The 27,580-nt window shown below is 35.4% G+C and overlaps 1 protein-coding gene across 4 annotated transcripts in view; it reads left to right on the top strand.

The window, feature by feature from the left end:
- The first annotated feature begins 1,492 nt into the window (after positions 1-1,492).
- The window catches only part of si:dkey-103j14.5 (isoaspartyl peptidase/L-asparaginase), a 44,672-nt gene continuing 18,584 nt past the window's right edge, over positions 1,493-27,580 (top strand). For 2 of the 4 annotated variants that reach the window (XM_041252084.1, XM_041252088.1), the window contains exons 1-3: positions 1,493-1,838; positions 13,163-13,384; positions 19,234-19,376. In XM_041252084.1, coding sequence (XP_041108018.1) covers positions 1,772-1,838; positions 13,163-13,384; positions 19,234-19,376 — 432 coding nt within the window. In that variant the 5' untranslated portion in view covers positions 1,493-1,771. Of the gene's footprint in view, positions 1,839-9,031; positions 9,174-13,162; positions 13,385-19,233; positions 19,377-27,580 lie in introns of those variants that run through there. The other 2 variants (XM_041252085.1, XM_041252086.1) reach the window with 2 other exon arrangements.

Below are 27,580 nucleotides of genomic sequence, written 5' to 3'. Positions count from 1 at the left end.
GAAATAGGTTACGAATGTAGCAGGTGGACTGCAACCGGCAGGATAGCAGGACCCAGGGGAATCCTTTTACTCCTTTCACCCTATACAATTACACTAGCCATATCTAACAAACAGGAATGGGCACTGCATGAGGCTAGGATGCTGTTGTGGTTTGCTTCGGTAAAAGAAAGGAATCAAAATTCTCCCATTCTGCTAAAGTTGTAAAAGTTGCTCACTGAACATTTGCCATTACGACAATGCTACACTAATAAGTGTTGTCTTATAATCCGGGAGTGCTGAGGATTGCTCTTTGATGCTATGCACTACGACACCGATTACATGGGTGTTTGATAATGGATACTTATGACACTAGTGATATTTGTATACACTTATTGCACCTTGAGATTTTGTTTATGCTTTACACTTTTTTAAATGCAAATCTAGTTAGTGTTTTAAAAGATTCATCATTGGATACTGTTTTTGGTACTGTGATAGTTTGCCATACTGTTACACCAGCCCAGTTGGTGTTTTCTTTACTATTGAATTATCAATTTTGTATGATTACGCTATGTAACACAATTTTTGTTCCTGGGTAGTAAGTGTTATTTCCTAATTGCTTATGCCTCAAAAGTATAGAACATGGCTATTATTCCCCACAAACTTTGCTTTTGTGACCAGGACAATGATATTTCAAAATATCACTATTTCCAATGGGGAAACGGGCAAATGTGTGTCTTTTCGTTCACATAAAGTTAGAAAAAAACAACATATGCATCCAAATTAACATGTAATTATACAAAAATAATACAAAAATGACTACAAAAGATTTAGAAGTGAGTAGTTTTTTGAGATTTACGATTATACTGTAAATTTACCAAAACCCAGGAACAAAAATGGTGTTATATAGTGCTATCAGTATGGCAGAAGGCTAGCCAATGATGATTCAGATATTAGCATATAAGGGAAACAATTTATAACAATGCATACGTGGTATATAGCTAAGCAAGCAAATAACAGAATGGCTGTTTTGTGTGTATAGCAAAAAAAGAAAGACAAGTCTAGCTGATCTTATTATCCATTGCCTCACAGCTGCAGCTGCAATGTAGGCAAAACTTTATCTCAAGCAAAGCGTACAAGGTCATGGGAGCAAGATTACAGTACTCTTCCATGGCAGGCAAAACTTTATCTTAAGCAAAGCATACAAGGTTGTTCGAGCAAGATGCCAGTACTTTTCCACGCTGAGCAAATCCAATTTTTCTATAATATTTATCTTACAACACACACTTTGGGAAAACGGAACATGTTCAAAATGGACACAGTGCCAAGGAATCCGCGCGCCCGAGTTAATACAAAAATACCAATTCTTAAGCAGAGTCAGAGCTTGGTCTGAAATTACTCCATTGACAAAACGTTTTAGCGAAAAAAATCCAAATAAAATAAATAAGAAAAATTTAAGCAGGAAAATAAAGTTGAAGAAAAAAAAAAAAAAAAAAAAAAAAAAAAACAGGAAAATAAACTAAGGGCCCAAGACCACAAAAAGAAAGCAAGAAAAGGAATCCTCCATTTTAAGCAAAGCAGTTCAACGAACAGGAAGAGGAAGGGACAAAACAAGGTTGAATTGAGCAACGGAGACAACAGAATCCGTTTTCAGAGGTACCCACCCCTGCAACACAAACTAACAAGACTGGTGAGCAAAGCGGAGTTCAAGACTTTTTTTTTTTTTTTTTAATTCATTTTTTAGTCTTATTACTTAATTTTCATTAGTGGGAGGGGGATACATGTCGTTATAGGTATGGGTAAAGTTAGTGTGAAACGTTTTGGATGTTTGAAGCACTGTCAACTAAGTAAAAAGTGTAAAGGTAAGATGTGTTGCTTTACAGTTGAAGTAAGAGAGAAACAGAATTACCTTTAGCCTTCAGGGGTGTGCAATTCATATCGCCCAATTTGCGTGAGGGACAACACGTTTTGTCGTTTAATTATTTATTTGCAGGCGGCCTTATCCAGGTCGACTTACGAAGTATGTACAGTCTCACATTACAAGTTGTCGCATTTTAAAATATTACATTACAGAATATCATAATACAGGTAAGAGCAGTTACGAAAGTACAATAAGATCAAATTCAAGTAGAGCAACAAAAGAATACAGTCAGTTATAAGTAAGAGCGAGTTCGGCAAAGAGCAGTTAAATATATTCGTGTTCTATTGCTAGAGAAGCATATAATATATATATATATATATATATATTATATAGTATATAGATATATAATATATATATATATATATATATATATATATATATATATATATATATATATATATATATGGGTGTGTGTGTGTAATTGCTGAATGAACAAACAGTATACAAAAATTGCACAAATAAGCGTTACAGAACAATAAAAATACATACATGACAATGTTAGGGTTAATTTGCAGTAATAATAGTGTTAACAATTTTGGGATTTAATCAACGGTTATCAAGAGTATTCTGAAAGTTTCCCAGATCTTGTTAAAAAGCCTAAAGCTAGGATTATTCTAATCACTTCTGATTGGCTAGCTGCGGGAAAAGCTGATTGCTATAATGCTGCCAGCTGATTGGCCAATAAGTGGTTCGAATCCGTGATATAACCCCCGGTGTAGTAACTATGTGTAATTCACTAGAACCGTGGCAGTATTGTATTGCTGTGCCTTTGAAATAATGGTAAAAACAAAATGTAAAAATACCTGGCAGTCATGCAATATACCACTGAAGGAATCACGTTTGAGCTGTTAGCACCGATGACAATCAATAAGTGGGTAGAAATAGAAACAGCATCGGCTCATATTTGCAAGTCTCCCGAAAGTGAAGAAAAGAAAGTTAAACCGTCACGCTGAGGTACAGAACTCTAACATTGTTGTGCTAGAAAAAACTAGAAATGAATACCACCAAACAAACCAGTTGGGCTGTTAAATGCTTTAATGACTGGCTGTCTGGGAAAAATAAATAAATAAATAAATAAATAAAAAACATATTGAATTCATACAACTAACAAAAGATCTAAATAATATCCTTAGAGATTTTTAAAGCACAGTCCGAAACTGTAAAGGCGAGCAATATGGAATCAGCAGCTATGTTGGGATCCTTGCTGTATTGAACAGGCATTTAAATGACCCACCATTAAGTTTTCCTGGTGTCTAATCATCGGCACAGAATTCACAAGTTCAAACAATGTGTTTGTGGATACAATTAAAAAACTTAGAGGAGAAGGCCGGGATAAAACATCATGCAATAACTGAAAGAGATTTTCAAATAATCAAACATCCTGAAGCCCTGAACCCTGACACAGCTGTTGGTCTTGTGAGTAAAGTTTGGTTTGATGTCCAGTTATATATTGGACGCAGGGGAAAGAAGGAAACAGACACCTACTGGCAGATTCTTCTGTTATAAAAACAGATTGAGATGGAGTTAAGTATGCCACCATGACCTTTAACGAAAGTACAAAAAAATCACAAACATCCCTACAGACAGGACAAAATGTAACCGCGGATTCATGTTTGAAGAGCCTGGAAATCGCTTGTGTCCAATAGCATCACTACAGAAGTATTGTCAAAACTTCCAGCAAATCTGCCTGGCTTTTATCTTCACCCTAACAAAGGAGAACAAAACATGTTTAATTACCGTTGTGCGCTTAATATGCTACTTAAATTTACTAGCAAATGTGTTCCAAAATGCACTGAAAGGAACGTTTCCTTTTAAAGCATGTTATAAATTTGTTGAGGTGAGGTGGGGTCACAGGGAACCTTTTTTTGTATCTTGAAGAATTTAGTGAATCAGTCAAGTTACAGGGTAGATCTGCGTCTGTTAATCACTAATTGATTGATTGTGTTCACTGTTAAATAAAACCAAAATCCTACAAGTTGTATTCTACTTTTTTGTGTGTTTTGTGCGACGGGGGAGGGGGGCAAGAAGAAAACGACTCATTATCAATGTATTATTGTTGCCATTCTTTTTACAGTGCACCTCCCAGCACTAAGCCACGAAAAAGATGTACAGTATCATTGGTTAATGAAGGGCAAATAGAGGGAGGGAGGCTGATAGACTGAGCTCAATATGACTGTGTTTCCAGGAATTTTCAATCGCACGTGTTCACTGGCAGTGTCACTGTGATTTATTTATTTTTTTACCATCTGTAAGCACCATGCCAAGTCCAAAAATGTTTAAAGCGAAAGCAGCAAGTCGGCAGGGAAGTGTTCTAGGATTTACCTGTAAGAAATGGACAACAATTCGCCCCCGATAATAATAATATTAATGTGAACTTAGTTTGTCAAGTATGGGAAAAAGGACGAGATTAGACAGAATGAAATTGAATTGTGACAGAACAAGCTTAAAATCGCAATACTTTAAAATGCAACATTGCAATACACTTTCTAACACTATTTGTGACTTCAGTGTATTCACACTGCCTGTGATGCGACGGGCAACACTGAATCGATGCAAAATAAATAGGATTGGTGTCTATTTTTGTGATTGTCGCGCGGCATTAAGGGAATTGACCAATAAGGAACAGCTTACCTTGCGCGCCTTCAGTAAACAATAATGTGCATTTGAGGAGATTTTCGGAATCGGGTCCGACCCGGGTATCTGTCATTGAAACCGGGTATTTTGAGTCCCATTCCAGTTCCGAAACAATTTAGAAAAACACGTCTGTGACTGTGTGTGGGCGGGTGGTGTACGTCAGCATAAAAACACACCAACAATCGCAGAGCAAAAAGTAAGTCAAACTAAACATCACAGATGTGATCTGTCAGTAGTTCAAAACAAGGACAACACAGTGCAAATATGTTTTATCGTTTTTTTCTAAGTATGAACGTGTCAATTATAGTTCTCGTATTTGATAAAAATTAAAAGTTTGATAATGGTTTTATTTTTTTAATAGTCAGTTTTATTAGTACTCAATAGAACCAGATCCCTGATATTTGTATGTGGTTCGTCGGTTCCAAAGCAGGAACCGGGTGCCCTGTTTCAATGGAACCAGTTTGCACATCTTTAGAAGAAATATTCATTCTTACTGTATCAAAATACTGGGGGCTGTACAGTAAAGGACACAAAAATTATAAAGACACGACAAAGAGGGAGAACATCTGGCAGTCAGTCCATTTCCAGGGAACTGGCTATTGCTGGTGTATATGATTCATTTACCTTTACTGAAATAAGTATTCGGAAAAGCGATTATATTTTCTACATTTTTATTAGCTGTATAGCAACAGGACTGTCATATGTGTGATTTATTTATTTATTTTCCCCAGATGATGATACAATCGCCTATCACATCACACCCACCTGTTGTAAGGTAGTGTCGCAGAGAAATTACCATTTTATTGCAAATTGCATCACGTCCGGTGTGTGGAGACCTTTACCCTTTTAAATGCATTTGGCCACAAAGATTGGTAACCTCAAAGATAGCTACAGTGTTTGCTGAGAAACAGTGGAATACTTTCATACTGTACCTGGGAGACAGAAAATCATTAGCTTTGGAAATAAATACATAAACAATTAGAAACTTAAGTCAATCTGCAAAAGCTTCAGAATGGGGGAAAATGAGGCACCAGTATCCACTGAACATCTTCTAATTATGCATTTTCCACATTTTCATATCTTCAGATGACAGAATATCTGTAGAACAGTGGTTCATTAGTGTACTCATCTCTTTCTGTATGGGAGGATGCATTCCAAATTAGTTACCTATTAACTGCAGAATAACATTTACAAATGTGTTTCTCCCGTTTTATGTTAATAATTCTAAAGATACATTTTGATTATCAATTTCATTAGCACAACAATAGCATTCTAGATTACACTGTTGTAGTTTGCTATTGTATTATTTTCCTTTTAGAATTCAACCTAATTAATTACAGAGAATGCTCAAAGAACCTTATAAAATATTCCTTGAAAATCTATGCAATTGATCCTGGATGCAGTTTGTTCTGAAGTGCAAATGAGCTTGAAGGAACAAATGATGTGTCACCCATATATGTCGATACAGCGCAGTTTCCTTTATAAAATGACAGATGGGATTGCACAAAGTTTGAGATAAAGGAGACAAAATGCTAACACTGCCAACTATAAGAAAGACAAGCTAGTGTTACAGTACTCATTAGTAGGAACCACATCTAAATTAGGAATCCATATCTTAAGCTTGACCTCCCCAATGTTTTAAATGCAGAAGTTGTTTCGATCAATAAATAACGCTACTGGAAGAAATACGAAGCTTAATTCACTATTCCCTTGAGATTCTGTTTGCATGTGCACCTCGGTAAAGCAGGTTTTAACTCTTTTAACAACGCTTTCCCTGCACTTTTGTCATCCTCCCAATGACAGCTTCAATTTCTAAACAAAGAACGGAATATTGAAAAGTAGCAGCAATTAAACCAGCCTCAAAGAGAACAAATACACTTCATTCTTACTGGATTATTGAAGGGCTACCATTCTACACTGTACTGTTGGGTAAAAAAGAAGGGAAAATCAAACCAATGTGCTCTTCCAAATTATTTTGTTCATAGATATATTTATAGACCGAGTGTGGGAGTCTTGGGGGAATCATTTATTATTAAAAGTACATGATGGTAACAAAATCATTTCAGTAAATCTTATCTAATAGGTTCTGCTATAATTTTGTTATTCTGAGATTTTCCTATATGCAAAATACACATATGTATGTATGTGTGTGTGTTTTTTTTTTTTTTTTTTAATTTGAAGCTGTATTAGTGAAGACTATTTATTGAATGCTCCTTGCAGATACTTCATTGTCACTACTGAAAACACATCAATCATAGGAAAACAGTGATTGGTACTTAAATGTGAGTAAGTACATCTAGCTTCTGGGAGTTTGAGTTCCTTGTGTCATCAATAGCTCAAGTACTTCACAAATCTAGCCTGTATGGAAGAGTGGCAAGAAGGAAGCCATTTCTGAAAAAGCCCATGTAAAATCCTGCATGGAATTTGCAAAAAGGCATGTGGGAGACTGAAAAGATGTGGCAAAAGATTTTAATGCATCAAGATTTCAGGTTGTAACACAACAAACTGAATACTTAATATAGGCACATATATATATACATACACACACACATCAATAATAATAATAAATAATAATAATAATAATAATAATGTGTGGTCAGGAAGATTTAGTTGTCTAAAAAACAACACATTCAGAATTGTTATTCCTTCAAGGACTCAAACTCCCAGAAGTAACTGGCTTTTGTTAGTTGATGTACTTTAGGTAGAATTGAACCTTTTCGTTTTACTGTCTGTCAGAAAGGTTGTTACGGTGTGCAACCTACAGAAAAAAAATCGATGTCATAATCAACTGGGTGTAATGGAGGAAGGATTAAAATACAGATGCAAGGTTACTTGATTCATATTCAGAAATAGGCCAGGTTGTACCGTAAGTGTAACAAAAAAAATATTCAAGTTTTTACATAACTTCATATTGTGGCACTGCCTCTGTGTGACCATGTCAGCTTCCTGTTTGGCCCTGCATTTTACAAATCACAATCCTGCACTCAACTATTGGAATTTCCACCTATTCAGAATTCATCTTGGTCTCTGAACTGAGGAAGAATTTGTTGATCGATGGGGGAAAAAGGTTATTTCAGTCTGAATTGAACAAGAAAAATAAAACTGTCGGAAAACAAATATGAGTTAAACACTAAACACTGTAACATTTGTGTTCCTTAATGTTGCACAATTTGCTGTACTTGCAGTTGATAGTAATGGCTACGAAATATTATGAAAAAATAAGAAAGGTTTAGGCATCCATATCATTGATTTTTGACAGGAAAGCTGTCTATTTCAAGCAATTTATCCCGTTTCTTCAACTTCCTCCCTGATCATTTTCAGCTTTGTCGTCCACCCCTCACCTTCCATTATGGTATTCAAAGTAATGTTATTCTTGTATTACTGAATCAGAAGGGGATTAATGATTTACACAAGCACTGAAGCACCATTCATCTATATATCATGGTACTTGGTCAAAATACTCCTATATAGCACCAACAATCTGTATTGTATTACCTTTCTATGTGTAATGCACATGAAAAGAAATATTGCTAGTTCCATGGTTGTGTTATAAGGGGTCATTGGCACGCAACTCTGTCATAGCACAAAGAAAAGTATTAATCTCCTTGATATAATAAACCAAAATATTTGTAACCTGTATTACTCAATTTTTACCATCTCGGTCTCCCATACAGATATGAAATAACATTCAAAGTTAGTGCTATTTGCGGACACAGTTATACCATACACAGAGGATACAGTGGGATTCTGTGATATATCAGCTTTTCCACTAAAAGCAAGGCAGAGGCAGAGCCTATACCAGCCTTTACTTACTGTATGGTATGTTTTATAGCTTTCTTGTGTGATTTGGCAATGTGACTTGTCTACTGGGACTTGATAAAGGATTATTCTTGCTGACATTACAATCATTTTAGAAATCTGCTTTGGACTTTCCTTGGTAGTAATGTTTTTTGGCAGTGGTTACATAATATAGGACAGAGGATTAACAGCAGTGTTAATCTTGCTGCCTGCTGAAAGTCCAAAACACATTTTAACACCAAATAAGTTCCAAAAACATGATTTCCAAACATTTTCCAAATATATATTATTTGTGATAAAATACATTTAGCTGGAAGTCAGAATACAGTGAAAAAACGTTTTGGCATCTTCACCAGCTGGTTCAAGTGGATTAGTCATATTAATAAAGAGTGGTTTACAGCTCCTTGGATTAATGTTTCCATAGTACTGGTTAAAGTACATTGTGTCACATGTACTGTAGTGCTCCCCCAGCCCCTCCCTTACAAATTGTGTCTTCACACCGAAAAATATATTTCACTGAAACATGAACTGCTGAAGTACCATACTGTAAGTGTTTTGTTTTTGAGAAATTTGTATAATGGGAAATATATTAAGGGAACAACACACTTTCTTCAGAAATGATTGTAGAACTGTTTCTGGGAGGGGAGGGGAGGGGAGGGGGAAATAGCAAATCAGAAGAGAGTAAACATTTTAGGGCTGCAATGAAGGGTACATTTTGCCCTTGGAAGGTTCAGAACACATTACTGAGTGACGTTTCGAACCTTCGATAGTCTAATTTGCATAATTTACTGGCGACGTGACCACAGCTACTTGTTTATATTCATTGAAAACACTTATTTTACAGGTAAGCCATATAAATGGAATATAACATTCAGATGTGGTTTAAAAATACATTATGTAGAACAGTAATCATGTTTTTATAATTTAAATAAAAATTAAAAATACACGTTGTTTATTTACACATAATTGATGTTGCTTGCGCGTAAGCTTGCATTGCAGCAGCAGTAACTGCAGCGGACTTTGGTAAAACAAAGGTTATCTATCGGTCACGGTCATATTTTACTACTACAATTACTACGAATATGACCTCAGAGATTGGTTGTGCCACCATGACAGATCAACAGCCGCTTGCAGCGTTTGCATGAAACTTTTTTTTTTTTTTTTTGGTTGTCTGGGCATTTAAGGGGGTTTCGAGACATTTCTTTCAATACAGTTTACGCTGTCGAGCTGGTGAATGAAGATATTTGCTTCTGTTTAACACGGGCTGGAGGGGGCAGGGACGGGCAGTGCTTGGTTTTTTCACAATTTAAATTATTAATGTTGGCGTATATTTTGTGTGTTTCAAACATTCTACGCTAGCACTTTTTTTTTTACACTGTCTTCTACACTAGATAATAAGTACATATTGTACAGAACCTCAACAACCGCCATAGGTACCCCCAGTGCTTTGGATAATATACCCTGCGCCATACATGGCAGCGGCACATAGAGTTTTCACGTATAAAGATTTGGTTGGATTTTAATACAACAACTTTTTTTGTTTGTTTGTTTTTTAAGTAATATGCATTATACAAATCAAAAAAAAAAAAAAAAATTCACGTAATATGTAATGTGTGATTTATAGTAGTCACACATTGTCAAACGATTCAAACACAGCGCGTGAATGGCGACTGACGAACGTCGAAGGTTTAAAACAATCTTCGAATTCCTGGCTAGCGAATCAACCTTCGAACCATCTCATATAGCCCAAAAAATTGTATATTGGATTTGGTAATTGCCTTTCCACAATAAATGTGTTTTATAATTGGCCATACCTGCATTAATAATAATAATAATAATAATAGTAAAATAGAACCTTGTGAACAATTACTGTGTGGTCAAATATAAGCTTTTTTTAAAACTGGTGTGTATAGTAGCATCCCTCAACTTCAGTACAGCTTCCAGTTATGTTTTTTGATTATTTTACCATTCTGTATCGATTTTTTTACAGTAGTATTAGCCAGCTCATTGAGAATCAATAACTATTATTATTTGATATTGTATGCAACTTGAGCATGCCTGTAACAATAATTTTTTATGTTATTTTTAAATGTGGGTGTATAAAGAAATCACCTTCTGTAACAAGAAAAGAAACATACCTTTGAACACAATTAAAAATAATGTTTAGTGTTTTGAAAGTTTAAAGCACCCTAGTGGTCTAAATTGATATTCCTGAACATTTATTCTCTTCAGCTACAGCTGTTACAACAGTGTAATCATAAACATTTCCCCCTGAATCAGTGTTGTAAAGAAACACATCTGTAAGAAATACCACATAGAACAAATGTGGTACTCTGAAGTTTACCAGAGGCAAAGCGTTGCAGGGTTATTGTTACTTTGGTGTGCCAGCTGTACATAGACAAGACATGTTTCAGAGCTCTAAAGATGCCAGGGGGGTGCTTTTAATATTTATGATGAATATGATGGCTGAACATGATGCACACTGTGGTTCTAAACAACAAGAAGATGCATTAATTAAAATGCAAGTCATACTCACCAGGTTGTTCTTTAAGGGAATTCAGTATTTAATTGTATTTTATTTAGCTAGCATAAGGACTGCAAGTTATTTTTTTGTCTCCTTGGTTTTTGTTTGACATATAAGGGAGCCAGGACACGGATTTAAAAGTATATAATTGGAAACTGTAAATGCAGGACTTGGGAGGTGTGTGTGTGTGTGTGTGTGGGTTTTTTTTTTTTTTTTTTTTTTTTTTTTTTTTTAAAAAGGGGCTTCACCATAAAAAAAAAAAAAAAAAAAAAAAAAAAAACATTCCCCACCTCAGTAATGGTAGGGTGTTCATGCAGCAGCAATGCTATTTAGAAATAATTTGCCAGGGTGGAAGTATGTTTTTCAAAGCCAGGGGTGTGCAATTTTCGAAAAAAAAAAACCAAAAACACCTTGTCCAAGGGACAAAATGCTAGAAAAATCTACTTATCCCTAAAATTGCATTTGCCCCCTCAAAAATACACACAAAAAAGTAGAATGTAACTTGTCAGGTTTTGGTTTTATTTAGCAGTGAACACCATCGATCAGTTAGTGATTAACAGGGGCAGATCTATAGCTTCGCTGGTTCCCTATACTCTTCAAGATACACAGTAGGTTCCCTGTGACCAGGGGTGAAATGCTCAACAAAAAAAGTGCAGGCAATTTGAGTGCCGATGAATAGATACTTACAAAATGTATACATGTATTGCAAATGTATTACATTTATAAATACAAAATAAGCCTTAAATAACTGATCAATTATAACCAATTCACCATAAACAAAGAAGCTGAAAATACAGAAAGCTTTCTACCCTCTGCTTGTATCACTCAGTCATGTACTGTAATATAACAGTTAAGTTAAACCTAAAATGACAAGCAATAATAACTATTACACAATGCAGTAACAGCTGTAGAGAGGGAGTTTTGTTTCAAGATATCATAAAAAAAACTTTCATTTGTAAGCACAACTTCCTTTTGCTTTTCTGTAGCCATTTTTTGTACACGTGAGTGTTGTTGCTGAAGAGCTTGATCATGGTGGATAAATGATTAGGGCGAATACGCAACGGATTTCTGTATCACTTATTTGCTCATTTACAAAAAACTTAAATAATACCTTAAGTTTAAAATATTAGTCTGTGCCTTACCAGAGGCTCTCTTGTCAGCCGTTACTTGGTTTCTTTGTAACCTGTAGAATATCAGCTGTCTCCACAGCTAGTCAATCAAAAGGGACAGAAACACTTTAAAAGGTTTATTTTTGTGTGTAGGTGCTAGGCTGCCGGAATTCAGTTTTCAGAAACTTGCGTGTCTCTCTGGAAATATACCCAGAGTGTTTTCTCTAGCAATGGAACGAACATGGGAAGAATAAATAAATAAAAACTATTTGTCAAGTGTGCAAAGTATAATGGCAAAACTTGTTGCCTCTCACACAAATCTTGCTGTCTGGGGAGTCGGGTGAATTGCACACCCCTGAAAGCACAAGATCAATACTGATGTATTCGTATGATGAATGCCTAACAAATTCATGTTTACCGACATGAAGAGCAATCTATAACACTTTCTTCATTTTTATATGACAAAAATAAAAACCTACCGGTAAGTAGTGTGGTATTATTTAGACCAGTTGTGTCTGGCTTTATTGTAGTTTATAACCCCTGGTAATTGTTATACCCCAGATATTATGCTTTATTAGTTTTATGATAAAATAAATGTGTGGTATTCTTCAGTTAAAAAGGCAATCGTATGAAATAGCCAGCGTTCTGAATGCTGTATGGTGGTTCTTCACTTTTTTATTGATAATCCTTCAGTTTTATGACCCTTCTAACTCTTAATAATATTCTGTAAATATGTCACTCGTTTTAATATATCATCAGCAACACACATTTTGTTTATATTTAAGGAAGTTATTTTCTCAAGAATGGCTGTTCATTTATTTTTCTCAAATATATAGGCAAGTTTATAATACAGCTCTGTATAGAAGCCTAAACAGGAAACAAACTGTATTAGTAAGAATAGTATAGTAAAAATAATTCACAATATGAAAAAAACTACATCTAATGATCCATATCTGTTTTCTTTTTACTTTAAATTAATTTACAATCTGATTACAAATGGAAGGATATTGTGAATGACATTTTATGAAGCAAAGTTTGAGAACTCCTCAAGTGATTAATGAATACTGAACAATCTGCCCGCTTTTTTCTTTTAAATGAGCTTTCAGTATCCAGTAGAAGGTTTTGTTTGTTTGTTTTTATATCCATACTGCATCAACCCTTGACAGTGATTTTATAGTCAATTTTATTTTCTGTCAACAGCTGCTGCATTCATTGGAATTGTAAAACAGTTGAGGATGAAACCTGTAATAGTCGTTCATGGTGGCGCCTGGGCCATTCCAGATAAAATAGCAGAAGACAGCATAAGTGGAGTGAAAAATGCAATCCTGGAGGGTATCAAAATACTGGAGAAGGGAGGAAGTGCACTTGATGCTGTGGAACGTGCTGTGAGGTCTATGGAAGACAATCCGGTATTTGATGCAGGTAACATGTAAGCAATAAGGCACGACAGGATGTTGGATATACTGTAATATCACCACGCCCCGGGTGCGTTGCAAGACACGAGGCGAAGCCGAGTAGTTTCAAATGCCCGAGTGTGGTGATATTAGGTTTAACTAGCTAACTTGAAAAAAAAGAAAAGGAAAAACATTTTTTAATGAACAAAAAAGTAATTTTGTAATGTTGAATTGAACATTACCATTGAAAGGGCAGTTTTTCTTTATTTGATTTGTTATACTTCTTGTAATTCTTGGTTTATTCATTACATTTGAAAGTAAAATATTACTGCCCATTTTCATTATGACACAGAACAAATGAGTGACTTTAGTCACACAGACCCATCTTCACAAGATCCGCGACAGTATCAGGTGACGGTGCTGTTTTTATTTTTTAAATCTGCCTTTGTTTTCCGTGGAAGTGACAGGAGGTATCCATACCAGATTAGAGCTACCTCTTCACAGTGGTGAGACAGATGTTATTTGCATTACCCAGTCACTTGTCAAACTGACTTTGAGGTTTACGGCTGGACAACGTGGAGAATTGCTGGGCCCACGTTAAACAGCAGTAGAAGAGCTGTTGCCATCGTACCTGGAATAATTTGTGGAGCGAAAGGTACGGCAGGAATTGTCAAGATGCTTTTATAAATACTCTGCATCACAGATCACGCAGCTGCAACAAAACATCCATTCAACCACAAAAGGGTCTTTTAAGAGCCACCCAAATCTTTTTTAAAAAGCTGAAAGTTGTAATATTTTTATAAAAAAATATGCATTTTCAGAATGCCATAGCGAAACGCTGTAGTTCTGACAGAGTTCAAGGAGAAGGAGCACAGCGATCAGAATGGCGAGTTTTGAATTGATCTGAATACTTTAGTTTTTTTTCACTGCTTGAATTAGTCATTCATGTCCGATTCAGAGTCATTCAAAATCTCACCTGCACTTCGGTTTCTCAAAAGGTCAGCATTTATATGAATCTGGTTAGTTATATTTATTGGCTGCCGTTTTTTCTTTTGTTTTTTCAAAATTCTAGTGGTGTATGGAGATTTACCAGTGATTTGCCTCTTTTTGAAAATAAGTGCTGACCCCTGGTTATATGCTGTAATATCAACACCCCCTTGTGACCTATTTTCACCAATCAGGATAGAATATTTAAAATACTCATTTTTTAACTTCTAATAACTCCTGATATATCAGCACTTTCATGTCTGAAACTGTTTTTACTGGTGTGTGGAACTTTTTTTGAAACACTGAAGATTGATAAGTTACTTCTGCTTTATATTGTAATATATACCCTGATGAAATTAATGTGGCGGAAGATGTTAGGTGACCATATGAGTTCAGAATTCCAAAAACACATTATGTAAGGCATATTTTAGCTGTCTCTTTTCAGTAAGAGAAGGAAGACTGCAAGTACCAGGGTGCACTGCCATGTCGGTTGTTCCAAACTGCTCCTGGTGAACATGAAGCCAGGTCACCCTAACAATGGATATGGAATTTTCACACCAGAGTTGTTCTTATAAACTATTGTTGACCTTTAGATTTTAAAAAGTAAATATTTCAGAAAGTAGAAGAAGCAGGGACTGTTTATACCACATCACTCAGGGAACCGTAGAATGTTGACAGGTTGATCCTAAAAAGCTCACACATGTTTTTTTTTTTTTTTTTTTTTCCCTCCAGTGCAAGTTTCTTATTCATTTTCTGTATTACTGACTTCAGATCCACAGTGTCAAGTGAAGAGCTCATAAGTCAGCATTAGTCACTTCAGGGTGACTTGCAGCCCTTGATTAAAAGGCAAACAACATACAATGTCCTGCAAAGATGCCTCGGAATTATTTAATCAGGTGGAAGACTATATTCTGCTTAAGACCAGTTCTGTTTTATGTGTTACGATGATATAGTGATTATGTCAGAAACATTTGAGACTTTTCAGATAATTGCCAGGTTATGAGTAAACAGTTCACTTCATTAGCACACTTAGCTTGTCAGAATATATCTCATTTGTGATGACTCAGTGCCACATTCAGTGAAATGCCAGAACCTTTCCACACCATAAAAGCATTATCAGCACATTGCTCAGATCATTTTATACACTGTACTAGCAGAGTCATAATTGATCAATAGATACTTATGCAATCATACATACTGTAGAAGTTGCTGAAACAGGCTTGTATAACCTCACTGTCTGATAACAATGTGATGTATAAGAGGTTGTTTGTTATTTATAAAGTAAATGTAGGATATATATTTAACCAACTTAACTTTTGTACCATACCACTACCATATCCATAATAATACAGGTGAATCCACTTATTAGAGGCTATGTGGTCCAGTGGTTAAAGAAACAGACTTTTAACCAGGAGGTCTCCAGTTCAAATCCCAGCTTAGCCAGTGACTCACTGTGTGACCCTGAGCAAATCACTTAACCTCCTTGTGCTCTGTCTTTCGGGTCAGACATTGTTTTAAGTGACTCTGCAGCTGATGCATAGTTCACACACCCTATAGTCTTGTATCTTGTAAAGTGCTTTGTGATGGTGAGTTACTATGAAAGGCACTATATAAAAATAAGATTATTATTGGAAAATTGCATAAATCACTTACAGTAATTGCATAGAATGCAGCTGGTCAGGTTTTTTAGGACATCATTTTCTATGACTGTATGATATGGTTAAATTCTTATTGGCTAAATGCATAATTCGCTTAATTGTATGAAGCTGCACGGTTTGGAAGTCCATTAATTTTAATTTGGATAATTGCATAATGCAGCAGGTTCTGCCCGACTGGATGACTCATTCTAGTTGCTATGTGGTACAGTCAGTTAAAAAGCAGCAATGTTACAGATTGACACTGTATGTCCACTGTCAACGGTCTGTTGCTAAGCGTGTCTTGTCAACATTGTATTGCTATGCGCGTCATTTCTTCAGCTCCACTCGCTTTGAATGTTCCAGTGTTTTTTAAAAAAAAAAAAAAAACACTATAAAGACAGTAGTGTTTCAGAAATAGCAGTGGCGTAAAGCAAGAAAAACACAGAAAATGGCACAGCGAATCAGTAAAACTTGAGCCTCAGCACACTACAAGCCTTCAAAGTTTTTAGTTTGCAATCACTTGTTTATCATCTTAGTTGACCAAATACTGTGCAGACTTCCATCAAATATGTTTTTGCTACATTGTAGTCACAAGATGCAAGTTACTGTACACACCTGTTCTTTCACTTGTATGTGTAACTGCACTGTATTACAATAATGTAGTTTATGCTGGCTGTTCTATCCTGTGCATTGTTTTACTTTTCATATTGTGTTGCCGGAGAAGACTGTGTGCAGTGAGTGTATAATGTATTCAAGTTGGTTTATTTTTCTGAACTTGTTCAGTATTTTAAGTTACATGTAATAAAATCTAAGGCAAAAATAAAGTTATGAATATGATCAAAATGAGTCCTATATACATGTACACGTACCTATAGACTTATTGTCATTGTATTCCCTCAGTCCGGTTATGTGCATGACCTCACTCCGTTCCCAATCCCATGCAATTACGTGGAGTCGACTGTATAACATTTAGAAGCCGGACACTAGGACTAAATCTCCAAACTGATTATTCTGCTTCTCACTGTGATGTTTAAAAAACAATATATCAAACCAATAAAGAGCAATGATAAAATACCTCTGCATACAAGACTGCAATCCTGCATTTGTGTATCAGACTACTGACAATGTTGGGAACAATAAAACATTGTTCCGTAAAATACAAGAAAAATCTAGTGTAATGATGAAGTTAAAGCAAGCTATATCATCCAAAGGTCCCATGACTGACATTACTGATTTAATCTTCAGAACGCCCAGCTTGTTGAGGATTCACCCTAATTAATATAGCATGGCCTGAAATTCTCATATGGAAGAAAATAAATAACCTGCTAAATATATAAATATCTAGACATTTAGTTTTTTCACTGACAATATACAGTAGGTTAGATGAATAACTGATGCAGCCCTTTCATGTAGAAAGAAGTATCAATATTTTTTTTTATTTGAAATAAAAGCATTAAAAAAAAAAAAAAAGAGAAACAAGCTAGCAAATAAATAGTCTGTAAACTAAGAAAACAAAAATCACTATCATAATGTAATGCTGCTCTTGGTGTGAGTGCCAAAAAAAACCTTGACAAAAATAGGTTCAGCTCATTAACATAAAAAATAAATACTTCAGCTTTCCCTTGTACAGTGTTATAAAGCAAACAAGCATACAAATCATGATGAAGGGAAGAAGTAGTCGTTCATACATACTGTGCAAAAACAGAAAATGTCATACATCAATTAGAAAATAAAAATGATACAGTGATGAATTCTTGGGAAACAGGTAAAACTGTTGTCCTTTGCATCGTTCATATGAAATGTACTGTAAAAATACTGCTGAGTGCCATATCACTGCTGAAAGTAATGTATCTCTATCAAACAACTCTAGCCATTAATCAAATCCTTACTCTACTTCTACTATCCCTTAGTTCCATTTGATCAAACAGATCACTTGTTGAAAAGGATTTTTTAAATTCAGGTTTATCTTCTGGTATTGGTACTCAGTAGGCCTAGCATCATTTTTTTTTTAATAGTGCCATTGACACTATGGCCGACAGACTCCATTTTGAAAAAAGAAAATCCTTGTTTAACTTTGTCAGTGACATTCAAGCTCCCACAACAGCTACAAACACAAAATTGGAGCCATCAGTAGCATGAAAAAGTACACCACCAAGACCTACATCTACAAGTTTGACATAGTGACAGGCAGATGCCTGCGTATACCCCCAAATTCAGATCATTGAACATGTACTTAAGAATATGCTACCCAGGTTTCTTCATACCCCTCTCTATATATATATATATATATATATATATATATATATATATATATATATATATATATATATATATATATATATATATATATAGAAATGTAAGTGTAACATATGGGCAAGCAGCTGGACAGGTAATCGGGAGATGGTGGCTATATCCCTGCCTCCACTATATTCCTGGACCCCCAGCAGGAGATATTAACCCCAACTTTCTTTATATATAGCTGTCGTTGTTAAGACCACTGGCATTGACGTTGCCATATCTAGCTGTATTGCTCGATAAACTTTAGTTTTCTGTAATTTACGAAATAGACACCTCATACCTAGCAACTGCTTGAAGAAAGGTATTCAAATGTATAGTTAATCATTTACAGTCTCAGGAACAGTGTTAGTTTTACAGAAGCCTGCTTGCAATATTTAAGAAGGTAAGCCTGGATTAATAAAGAAATAAATAAAATAAAGTTTGACTTCTAGCAATTATCAAATGAGGCGTGTACTTAAATTATAACTGGAATATGGTCATACAATAATGTTTGGAATAAAAATAGGGTTAAAAAAACAATTGCCAAGTTCTGATGTCTTCTAGGCTAAATGTTTTAAATGCATACATTATAAAATAATTAGTTTTCTATACTATAGACAGTTATTGAAGCACCAGTTTAGCACTGATGGAAGTAACTATCTTTAAAGTTACCAGGTAAATTAATTTATTAGGAAGGCAGTCAGTACAATACGCTGTAGTTTGTACATTTGGCTTTCAGTTAATTTATAAAATCACTTACATTATGTATCAGCAGTACTAAACTTTTTAGCCAAAGGAAATATATTTACCTACAAATTATTATTATAATTATTATTTATTTTTATTTTTTCTGGCGGATTGATCAAAAGCTGTCAAAACGGGGTGGTAATAGCTTCACCATTGTTTTCTTTGTTTCGCTTCAAAAGCTTAGGGCTAAGAGGGCTTAACCTTTTACAAATTGAATGGTTTCCTGCAGGACACGGAGCAGTGCTGAATGCTAATGGTGAAGTGGAGCTTGATGCCGTGATCATGGATGGCAAAACTCTGGCTGCTGGAGCAGTCTCCTCCATCAGGAACATTTCTAATCCAGTGACATTTGCTCGTTCAGTCATGGAAAAGGTACTGCATTTATTTTCCATTCTAAGTAATTGTTTGAGCCAAGGCCTCTGACAAAAGGAGAAAGATTTTGTAATTGAAAGGAAAGGAACGGGCAACTCAGAGAAATGCAAGACGTTACAATCACACCCCCTTTTGGATTAATCTTTTTTTGTTAAATCTATTTTTTCTCTGCCTTGTCAAAGCAGACTGTATGGTTGGTTAATTTACTTGACCTTTTCTCACTTGCTGCTTGAATGTTTAATTTTCTACTGCTTTTCATAGTGTCTTACAGCTCAATAGGAACCAAAGCAGTTTGTTGAAATGTTCAAAACATAAAAACTCATGCATACATATATATGTTAGAACTAGTGTTGCTTGTAACTATAGAACAGTGGCCTTCCACAACAAATTGAAACATTGAATAAATGGTGTCACAAAAAAAAAAAAAAAATATGAAGAGGTAATAGACCCCATGGATAAAGGGTCAAAGAAACTTGCCAGGGCTATTTTCAGCAGGTCTCTGTTAAAGAATTTCTTGGTATAGATTTTAGTTGCGCGAGGTTACATCACAAACTGAAGTCTTGTGAATATATGGTTCGACTTTTGAACTTGTTGCCATGCAAATAAACCTTAGCTTTTAGTCAGTTTTCTTGGCTTTTTAGCATCCTGGTGATTTACACACACTTTAGCCGTATCGTGTTTTGGCCGCACAGTTCCTATAGCGTGAGGATTGTGTGTGCTTGTCACGAAGACGGCTGTAGAGGGTGACGTCAGACAGGAACAGGAAATAAACAGAGGTAGAGTTGGGTTGAGCGATTGGTTTCGCTCAGCATTTAATAATGAACAGACAGAAAATAAAAGGTTGTAAAGACAAACAAAATACAGGACACGGCACTTTCGACAAAATAGAGAAACAAACAAACTTTCGTAAAAATAAAGAATGGACAAAGCATATGACATGGTTTATTTAGATTTCCAGAAAGCTACAAAGTCCCGCACAAAAGACAAACTGAACAGTTGGTGGAGGGAGTGGTTAACTGAAAACAGAAAGTACTGATTAGAGGAAAAACCTCAGAATGGAGTGTGGTAACCAGTGGTGTACCACAGGGATCAGTATTAGGTCCTCTGCTATCCTAATCTACATTCATCATTTAGATTCTGGTATAGTAAGCAAACTTGTTAAATTTGCAGACGACACAAAAGTAGGAGGAGTGAAACACTGTTGCAGCAGCAAAGGTCATTCAAAATGATCAGACAAGATTCAGAACTGGGCAGACTGGCAAATGACATTTAATAGAGAAAAGTGTAAGGTACTGCATAAAAATGTACATTATAAATATCATATGGGAGATATTGAAATTGGAGAAGGAATCTATGAAAAAGACCTAGGAGTTTTTGTTGACTCAGAAATGTCTTCATCTAGACAATGTGGGGAAGCTATAAAAAAGGCTAACAAGATGCTCGGATACATTGTGAAAAGTGTTGAATTTAAATCAAGGGAAGTAATGTTAAAACTGTACAATGCACTTGTAAGACCTCATTTGAATATTGTGTTCACTGGTCACCTCGCTATAAAAAAGATATTGCTGCTCTAGAAAGAGTGCAAAGAAGAGCGACCAGAATTATTCCGGGCTTAAAAGGCATGTCATATGCAGACAGGCAAAGAATTGAATGCAGTCTTGAACAAAGAAGACTACGTGGCGACCTAATTCAATTCAAAATTCTAAAAGGTATTGATAGTGTCGACCCAAGGGACTTTTTCAGCCTGAAAAAAGAAACAAGGACCAGGGGTCACAAATGGAGTAAAAAAGGGGCATTCAGAACAGAAAATAGGAGACACTTTTTTACACAGAGAATTGTGAGGGTCTGGAATCAACTCCCCAGTAATGTTGTTGACACACCCTGGGATCCTTCAAGAAGCTGCTTGATGATCCTACTAACAACCAAACGAACCAATGACTATACACCCCTGTGCTAACAAATATACATTTTAAACAACTCGTTTTCCACAGACCCATTTATATCCTGTGTACCAATGACTATACACCAACATTAAAACACAACACGCAACATATAACACTGAAATACACACAGGCGGGCAACATTGCCACAGTGCTGCGTCTTGTTCTCATGACAATGGAGAGAATTAAGAGTTTCTAAATTGGATGTAAACAAAGCCGAAAGTACATGTTATAGACATTTGTATGTGGTACAGTATTTCAAATTGATTGTTAATGTTTTACAACCTTACAAATATATCAGATTACTAAGAATTAGCACTGCCCTCAAATTAAGGAACCAAATCGAACATATTTAGCTTGTATTCTAGACTGTAAAATAGTAGCATACCTATAGACTATTTCCAGTTGAACTTGGTGTAACACTACTGGACCAAAGATGCAGCCTTTGCAGAAAATTATTTCCTAAACTACATTCCACCCTATCTCATACAGAGATCTACAGTATGATGATGGATGACCAGGCATACAATTCTCCAGCGATGAAACTCTGCATAATGTTTCTGTGTGCATGGGAAACACAATCACACATTTGGGTACATTAAGGGGTAGATGTACTAAGATGGGCCAGTCACAGTGCAAACATGCCACAGTTTGCATTTTCGTAACGACAATTTCCAGAGTGAACATTTTTTTGTATGTACAAAAAAAAAAAAAAAAATATGCTAACGAAGAGAGCCGCAATATAATTTATACTCATTTTTGCTTTATCTAGTGACAGTTGTGTGACATTTATTCAAATAAAATAGCAGCAGTTGAGTTGTGGTTTGCTGCAGCAGAGGGTGCCCGAAGGATAACGTCTATACATGCAAGGGTGCAAGAATCTTTTTGTTAAATGTAAATGTCATCTTTACAATGCATTCCATTTCATCTTCATTTTATCTGTTTTAATACTGGTGTGTGTGTCTATCTGTCTATATGTAAATGAAAGGCAGTTTAATCCCATCAGATTCTTTAGTGAGGCCCTAACCCTCACCCCCAAAAAGCTTTTCATAATCATACAGTAGACACTCACTAAACCAGAGATATTTGTCTGAAATAAAGAGGTATCAGGTTTAAAAGCAATACAGTAAAATCGCACACACACACACATTTACAGTTCAGTGTATTTAAAATATAAATCATTGCACTGAAATAACACTAATGAGTTTTGGGTAGGCTACACATTACATTATGTAAAAATATCAATCTGTATAGTAGGCCTATACAGTACAGTAGTAAAATCAAATTGTGGCAGGCTGGTGAGTGGATAGAGGCCCAGAGACAGACTGCAGTTCAAAAAAAATAACAATCATATTATAAATAACACAAAATAAAAGCACACAAGGGCAAAACAGAAGGATTCAAACACAAATAAAGCAATACAAAAAGCAAACTTACAAAAATAAGGTTTCCAGGCTAGGCGATGCCTTCACTGGATTCAACATTTCAAAAATACAAACAAGCCAAAAAAACCACCAACCTGTTTCCTCAGCTCCATCCTGTCAAATGAGAAGTAGAGGCCTCCTTTTATGTCAGGCGGCTGGGCGCTGATTGATCGTTAATTAAGTTTAATCAACTAATCAACCCCAGCCACCTGAACATAATAAACCCAGGCATGTAGGGGAAATTAACCCCATCCCTGCCAATTTCTAAATGGCAGAGCTTGCTCTGCAACACAAATGAATACCTAGCGCATTTTTTTTTTACTTTAGCCTACCAGTAACACAAAGTAACCCATGCTGCTGCACCGTACACATTGGCGTACAATGCGAACAAAAGATTATTTTAAATTGAAACTAAATGATTGTAAGGTTTTTTTTTTTTTTTTTTAATTAGGCTTCCAAGCTAAAGGTTGGGAAGCCTATTGTTTGTTTGTTTTTTTTGTTTTGTTGTTTTTTTTTCTTGTTTTTTTTCTTCCCAAAACTTTAAACTGCTGCTGCTTCGAGGCTGTGTGCCTGATCAGGTTCTGACTTGACAGGTAACAAGCTGGATAGATTGGCTGTCTGATGCTGAAAAAATGTTGCTGCTGCATCCTTGCAATTGGCGTCGTGACGCATTTTTCGATAAAACCTTTCAAAATCTTCTTCTAGGGAACCGGTGAAGTGATTGATCTGCAACTTGGCATATATCATCAGCATCCAAACCCGCATCAAGTTTGTGACGCAGAAGTTGCTGTGATGAATTTTAATGTTAAAATGGCTTCCACAGATCTTATCGAAACGCACCCCTAACAACAAACTGCTGCTGTTTGAAAACCATTTGTCCAACAAACTCCAAACTTGGTTGTTGTCGTCCTAGTAACAAGGGGATACAAATATGTGAAAATGGTGATGTTTTATAAAACAAGATGGCCACCACTTATACGTTTACATTTGAAATTTAAACCTGCATCAGTTGACAAACGATTTACTTGAGTAACTCCAAACTTCACAAGCATCTTCCCTGATACTGTATCAATACAACTGACTTTTAATAAATTGTGTTGACTGGGTACGAAAATGGCCGTTTGACGCATTTTTTAAAAACCTTTCGAAATCATCTTCATGGGAACAGTTGAAGCGATTGAACTGACACTTGGCATATATCATCAGCATCCAAATCCGCATTACGTTTGCGAAGCAGGAGTTTCTGCAATAAATTTTAATGTCAGAATGGCTGGCACAAATCTTATCGAAACGTGTCCTTAACAGCAAACTGCTGCTGTTTGAACACCGTTTGACCAACAAACTCCAAAAGTGGTAGCTACTGTCCCAGTAACAATGGAATACAAATGTTAAAATGGTTATGTTTTATAAAACAAGATGGCCACCAGTTGACAAACGGTTTACGTGTCTAACTAGAAACTTCACAAGCATCATTCTTGACACTGTAGCAATACAACTGACTTTTAAGAAACTCGCATTAAACAAGATGGCTGCCTGATGCATTTTTGAAAAAAAATAACTTCCAAAATGTTCTTCTGTGGAACAGTTGAAGTTGCTGATTTTAAATTTGGCTCATTGAGAACTAAACACTCTTAGACAGGTACTGATACTGGGGCTTGGGAGCCGTAAAACACTCATTATCATGTCATAGACATATCCCCACCAACTCAACACGACACGACCATCATGGTAATAGACATAATGAAGCTTTCTTACCTTTGTGTAAGTTAGCGATCAGCAGATGTGTCAGCCGCACAAAGAGCACAGTGTGTGGTTTTCACTAACTCTACTGTGCAGAGTAAATGATTTAAATATCAGGTAAATACTTTCTTCCTATGCATCGGGACCCGGGACATTTCCTAATAAATCGGGACTGTTGGCATGTATGATATTTGGCAGTTTTTCATTAACTATATGGAAAACTTAAAAGTGGTATGAAATTAATTATGTTAATGTAACATTATTCAGCAAATTTAATAAGACTTGGCAACATTAGTTAATTTTACAGTGTGATGCTAAACATTTGCCCTTAACTGTAGATGCTAATGGTAAGTGATACTGATACAATGAAATGGTGGCGTTTACAGCAAGAGGAAAAGTTTGATTAAGTAAGGTATTGAAGATCTAGTGGCAGGTAGGGAAGCATGCTTTACTGATGGGAGTATTTGTGACAGCAAGTTTCTCTAACAGTGGTTTTTGAGTCGATGTGTATTATTGCATGTGGTTGAATAGGATTTAGCACAGAGTAGCCAACTATTGATTAAATATGTGCATGGCTTCACTCTAGGTGAGATAGAAGTGAAGATTAGAGAAAAACTCATTTTGCAAACTTTATTGAAATCAGTACATGTATTGTTAGGTAAAACGATGACTCTGCTTGTGACAGCACTTGATACTTGGATATTAGTTACACTTACATTCATTGGCATTTATCAAGATCCATTTTGCAATACTAAATAGATTTTAATATGTGAGATTTCCCATTTGTTTTCTACCAGGTTGCATATTAGTATGTTTTTCTATTAAATAAGCAGTGACACTGTTTAATTAAGTGTATGATGAAGTGTGGCGGAGTGTCCCGCCCCTGTGTATATTTGTGTGCTGTTTTTATGATTTATTTGTATTCTGATTTATGACGGCGAAAAGCCATGTTATTTGTATTTTCTTATTGTTTGACCGGACGAGCGAGATGTCGTCCGCCATGGTATTGTTTTGTGTTATTTTAAAATACTTTGTGAGAATGCTACTGATTATTTAACTGGCTGGCAGTCACACAGACTTAATTAAACTCGTGCAGAATGTGGCTGAGAGATAATAAGATAATAATTACTAGCTAGGTAACTCCTCAGCCATAATAGAAAAGACCTGGAGTTTGCCAGTGCAAGCTGAGGAGTATTTGGAAGGAGGTACGTAAACGAGAGAGAAAGGAGGAAAAATAATAACAATTGCTAACGTGCTGGCTCCAAAACCCAGCACAATACTTTGTTATGGTTGTTATTTTTGTATTAACATTTGTTTGGCCAGCGTGCTTGTTTGCTTTATAAAAGTGTTTTGTTTAAATCTTTTGTTTATTTAATAAAGGCACTGAGCGCCGTATCTTCTCAGTTTCGTCTCGCAAACAGTTTCTGTTCCGGGTCAGACGTAATCAAATAGCCAATCTGTATATGACATATATATGAATATATGACATTTAGAGCTCACACCTTCACATATAAAATAAAATGTAAAATAAACAGAACCATTATAACTCGTGATAAAGCATATGCCTAAATTGCCATAAAAGACTTTGGTCCAACTTTGGGCTGGCAGATAACGTTAACAGCTTAATATTAAAAATGAGCCGGCCCTTGATCAGTGTAGCTATCAAGCTTCACTGACCTCTTGCTCCTTTTTTTGTGGTTTAGAGCAAGTTTAGCCTGACAGAGAAAAATGACTTTAATAAGCACTTTAATATTTAAAAGTTTAGAAGCTGTAGTAATATTTTAACTTTAGACAGCTTGTATCCCAAGAATATGGGGAACTGTGCAAAGCATTATTTTCTGTATCACAGTAGATATATCTTCCTGTGCAATTGTTTCTATCGGCAGGATCATTTGTAGTTGTATGTATGGTTACATATATTTCCCTGTCACAGCATTCAGTACACTGTATATGCATATATGACTTTACACAAACACATATATATATATATATATATATATATATATATATATATATATATATATATATATATATATATATATATAATTTTTTAAGTTTTTTTGTTAGTATATTTCTCTTTGTTAGTAAAAGTTGCCGAAGTCAAGATAAATAATTTCCAATTTTACAGAAAATGTAATCAATTTCTTCAATTGTGTATGCTCCAAATAGAGACTATTTTCACAATAATTAATATTGAACTGATTCTGTATGTGCCTTGAGCACACTATTCTCATTCTACAGTGGCTTTGCACTTTCCCAGTGAAATTCTGATATTTGCTATAATGAAAATGTTTTTAAGGTATTAATCAAAACCAAAACAAAAAGTAGACAGATATTTTGAATGCTGTTGTATGTTATATCCTAATGCACATTTTATTGTCTTCACCAGCTTGTAACCCATAATGGCTTTTCACTGAAGACATTCAGTAAATGCATATATCTTTTTTCAGATAGAAGGATATTTATGTTGAAGACGATGGTATTAAAATTATGAATTGGAATGGTCAGTCCAAGTTCTCCAAGCAACTAAAGGGGAATTATTCCCAATGAAAAACTTGGATCCTAATTTGTAAAAGGGACATATATTTGATAACTTTTCACAGATTTACTTCAAATGCAATAGTAGCAGTTTGTATCTATCTCTGTAGCTTTACAAAAATGTATCCATATTGGATATATTGTTAACCAATTAAAAGTTACCCACAATACTTGTATGTCACTTAGTTTGTGAGATTATCAGCGTGATGGATGGATGTACAGAAAGAATCATTTTGTTATACTGTGCCTAGCTTCAGGTGGCTGCAGATAACACCTCGGACATTTGATTTAGGGGTTTGTTAAGTAGTCTAAAGTTGTTAGCTTTGCAGTGGTACCGGTACTGTACCAATAACAGTTTTTAGTAAGAGGATATAATACTCTTCCCCACGGTTTATAATTGTCATTAGAAATATTAAAAACTGCATTTACACAGGAATTTACTTGAAAATGAGAATTTTATACACTCCACACTCCATCTGCCTTTTCCTAAGTAAAGATTCATGGAGGAAATTCATGGAGGCAAGTGGGTAGAATGGAGAGTTCATAAATACTATATTGAAAA

The sequence above is a fragment of the Polyodon spathula genome, chromosome 6, assembly GCF_017654505.1.
Source record: "Polyodon spathula isolate WHYD16114869_AA chromosome 6, ASM1765450v1, whole genome shotgun sequence".
Classification (NCBI taxonomy): domain Eukaryota; kingdom Metazoa; phylum Chordata; class Actinopteri; order Acipenseriformes; family Polyodontidae; genus Polyodon; species Polyodon spathula.
This window is presented reverse-complemented; position numbering and strand designations above follow the sequence as displayed.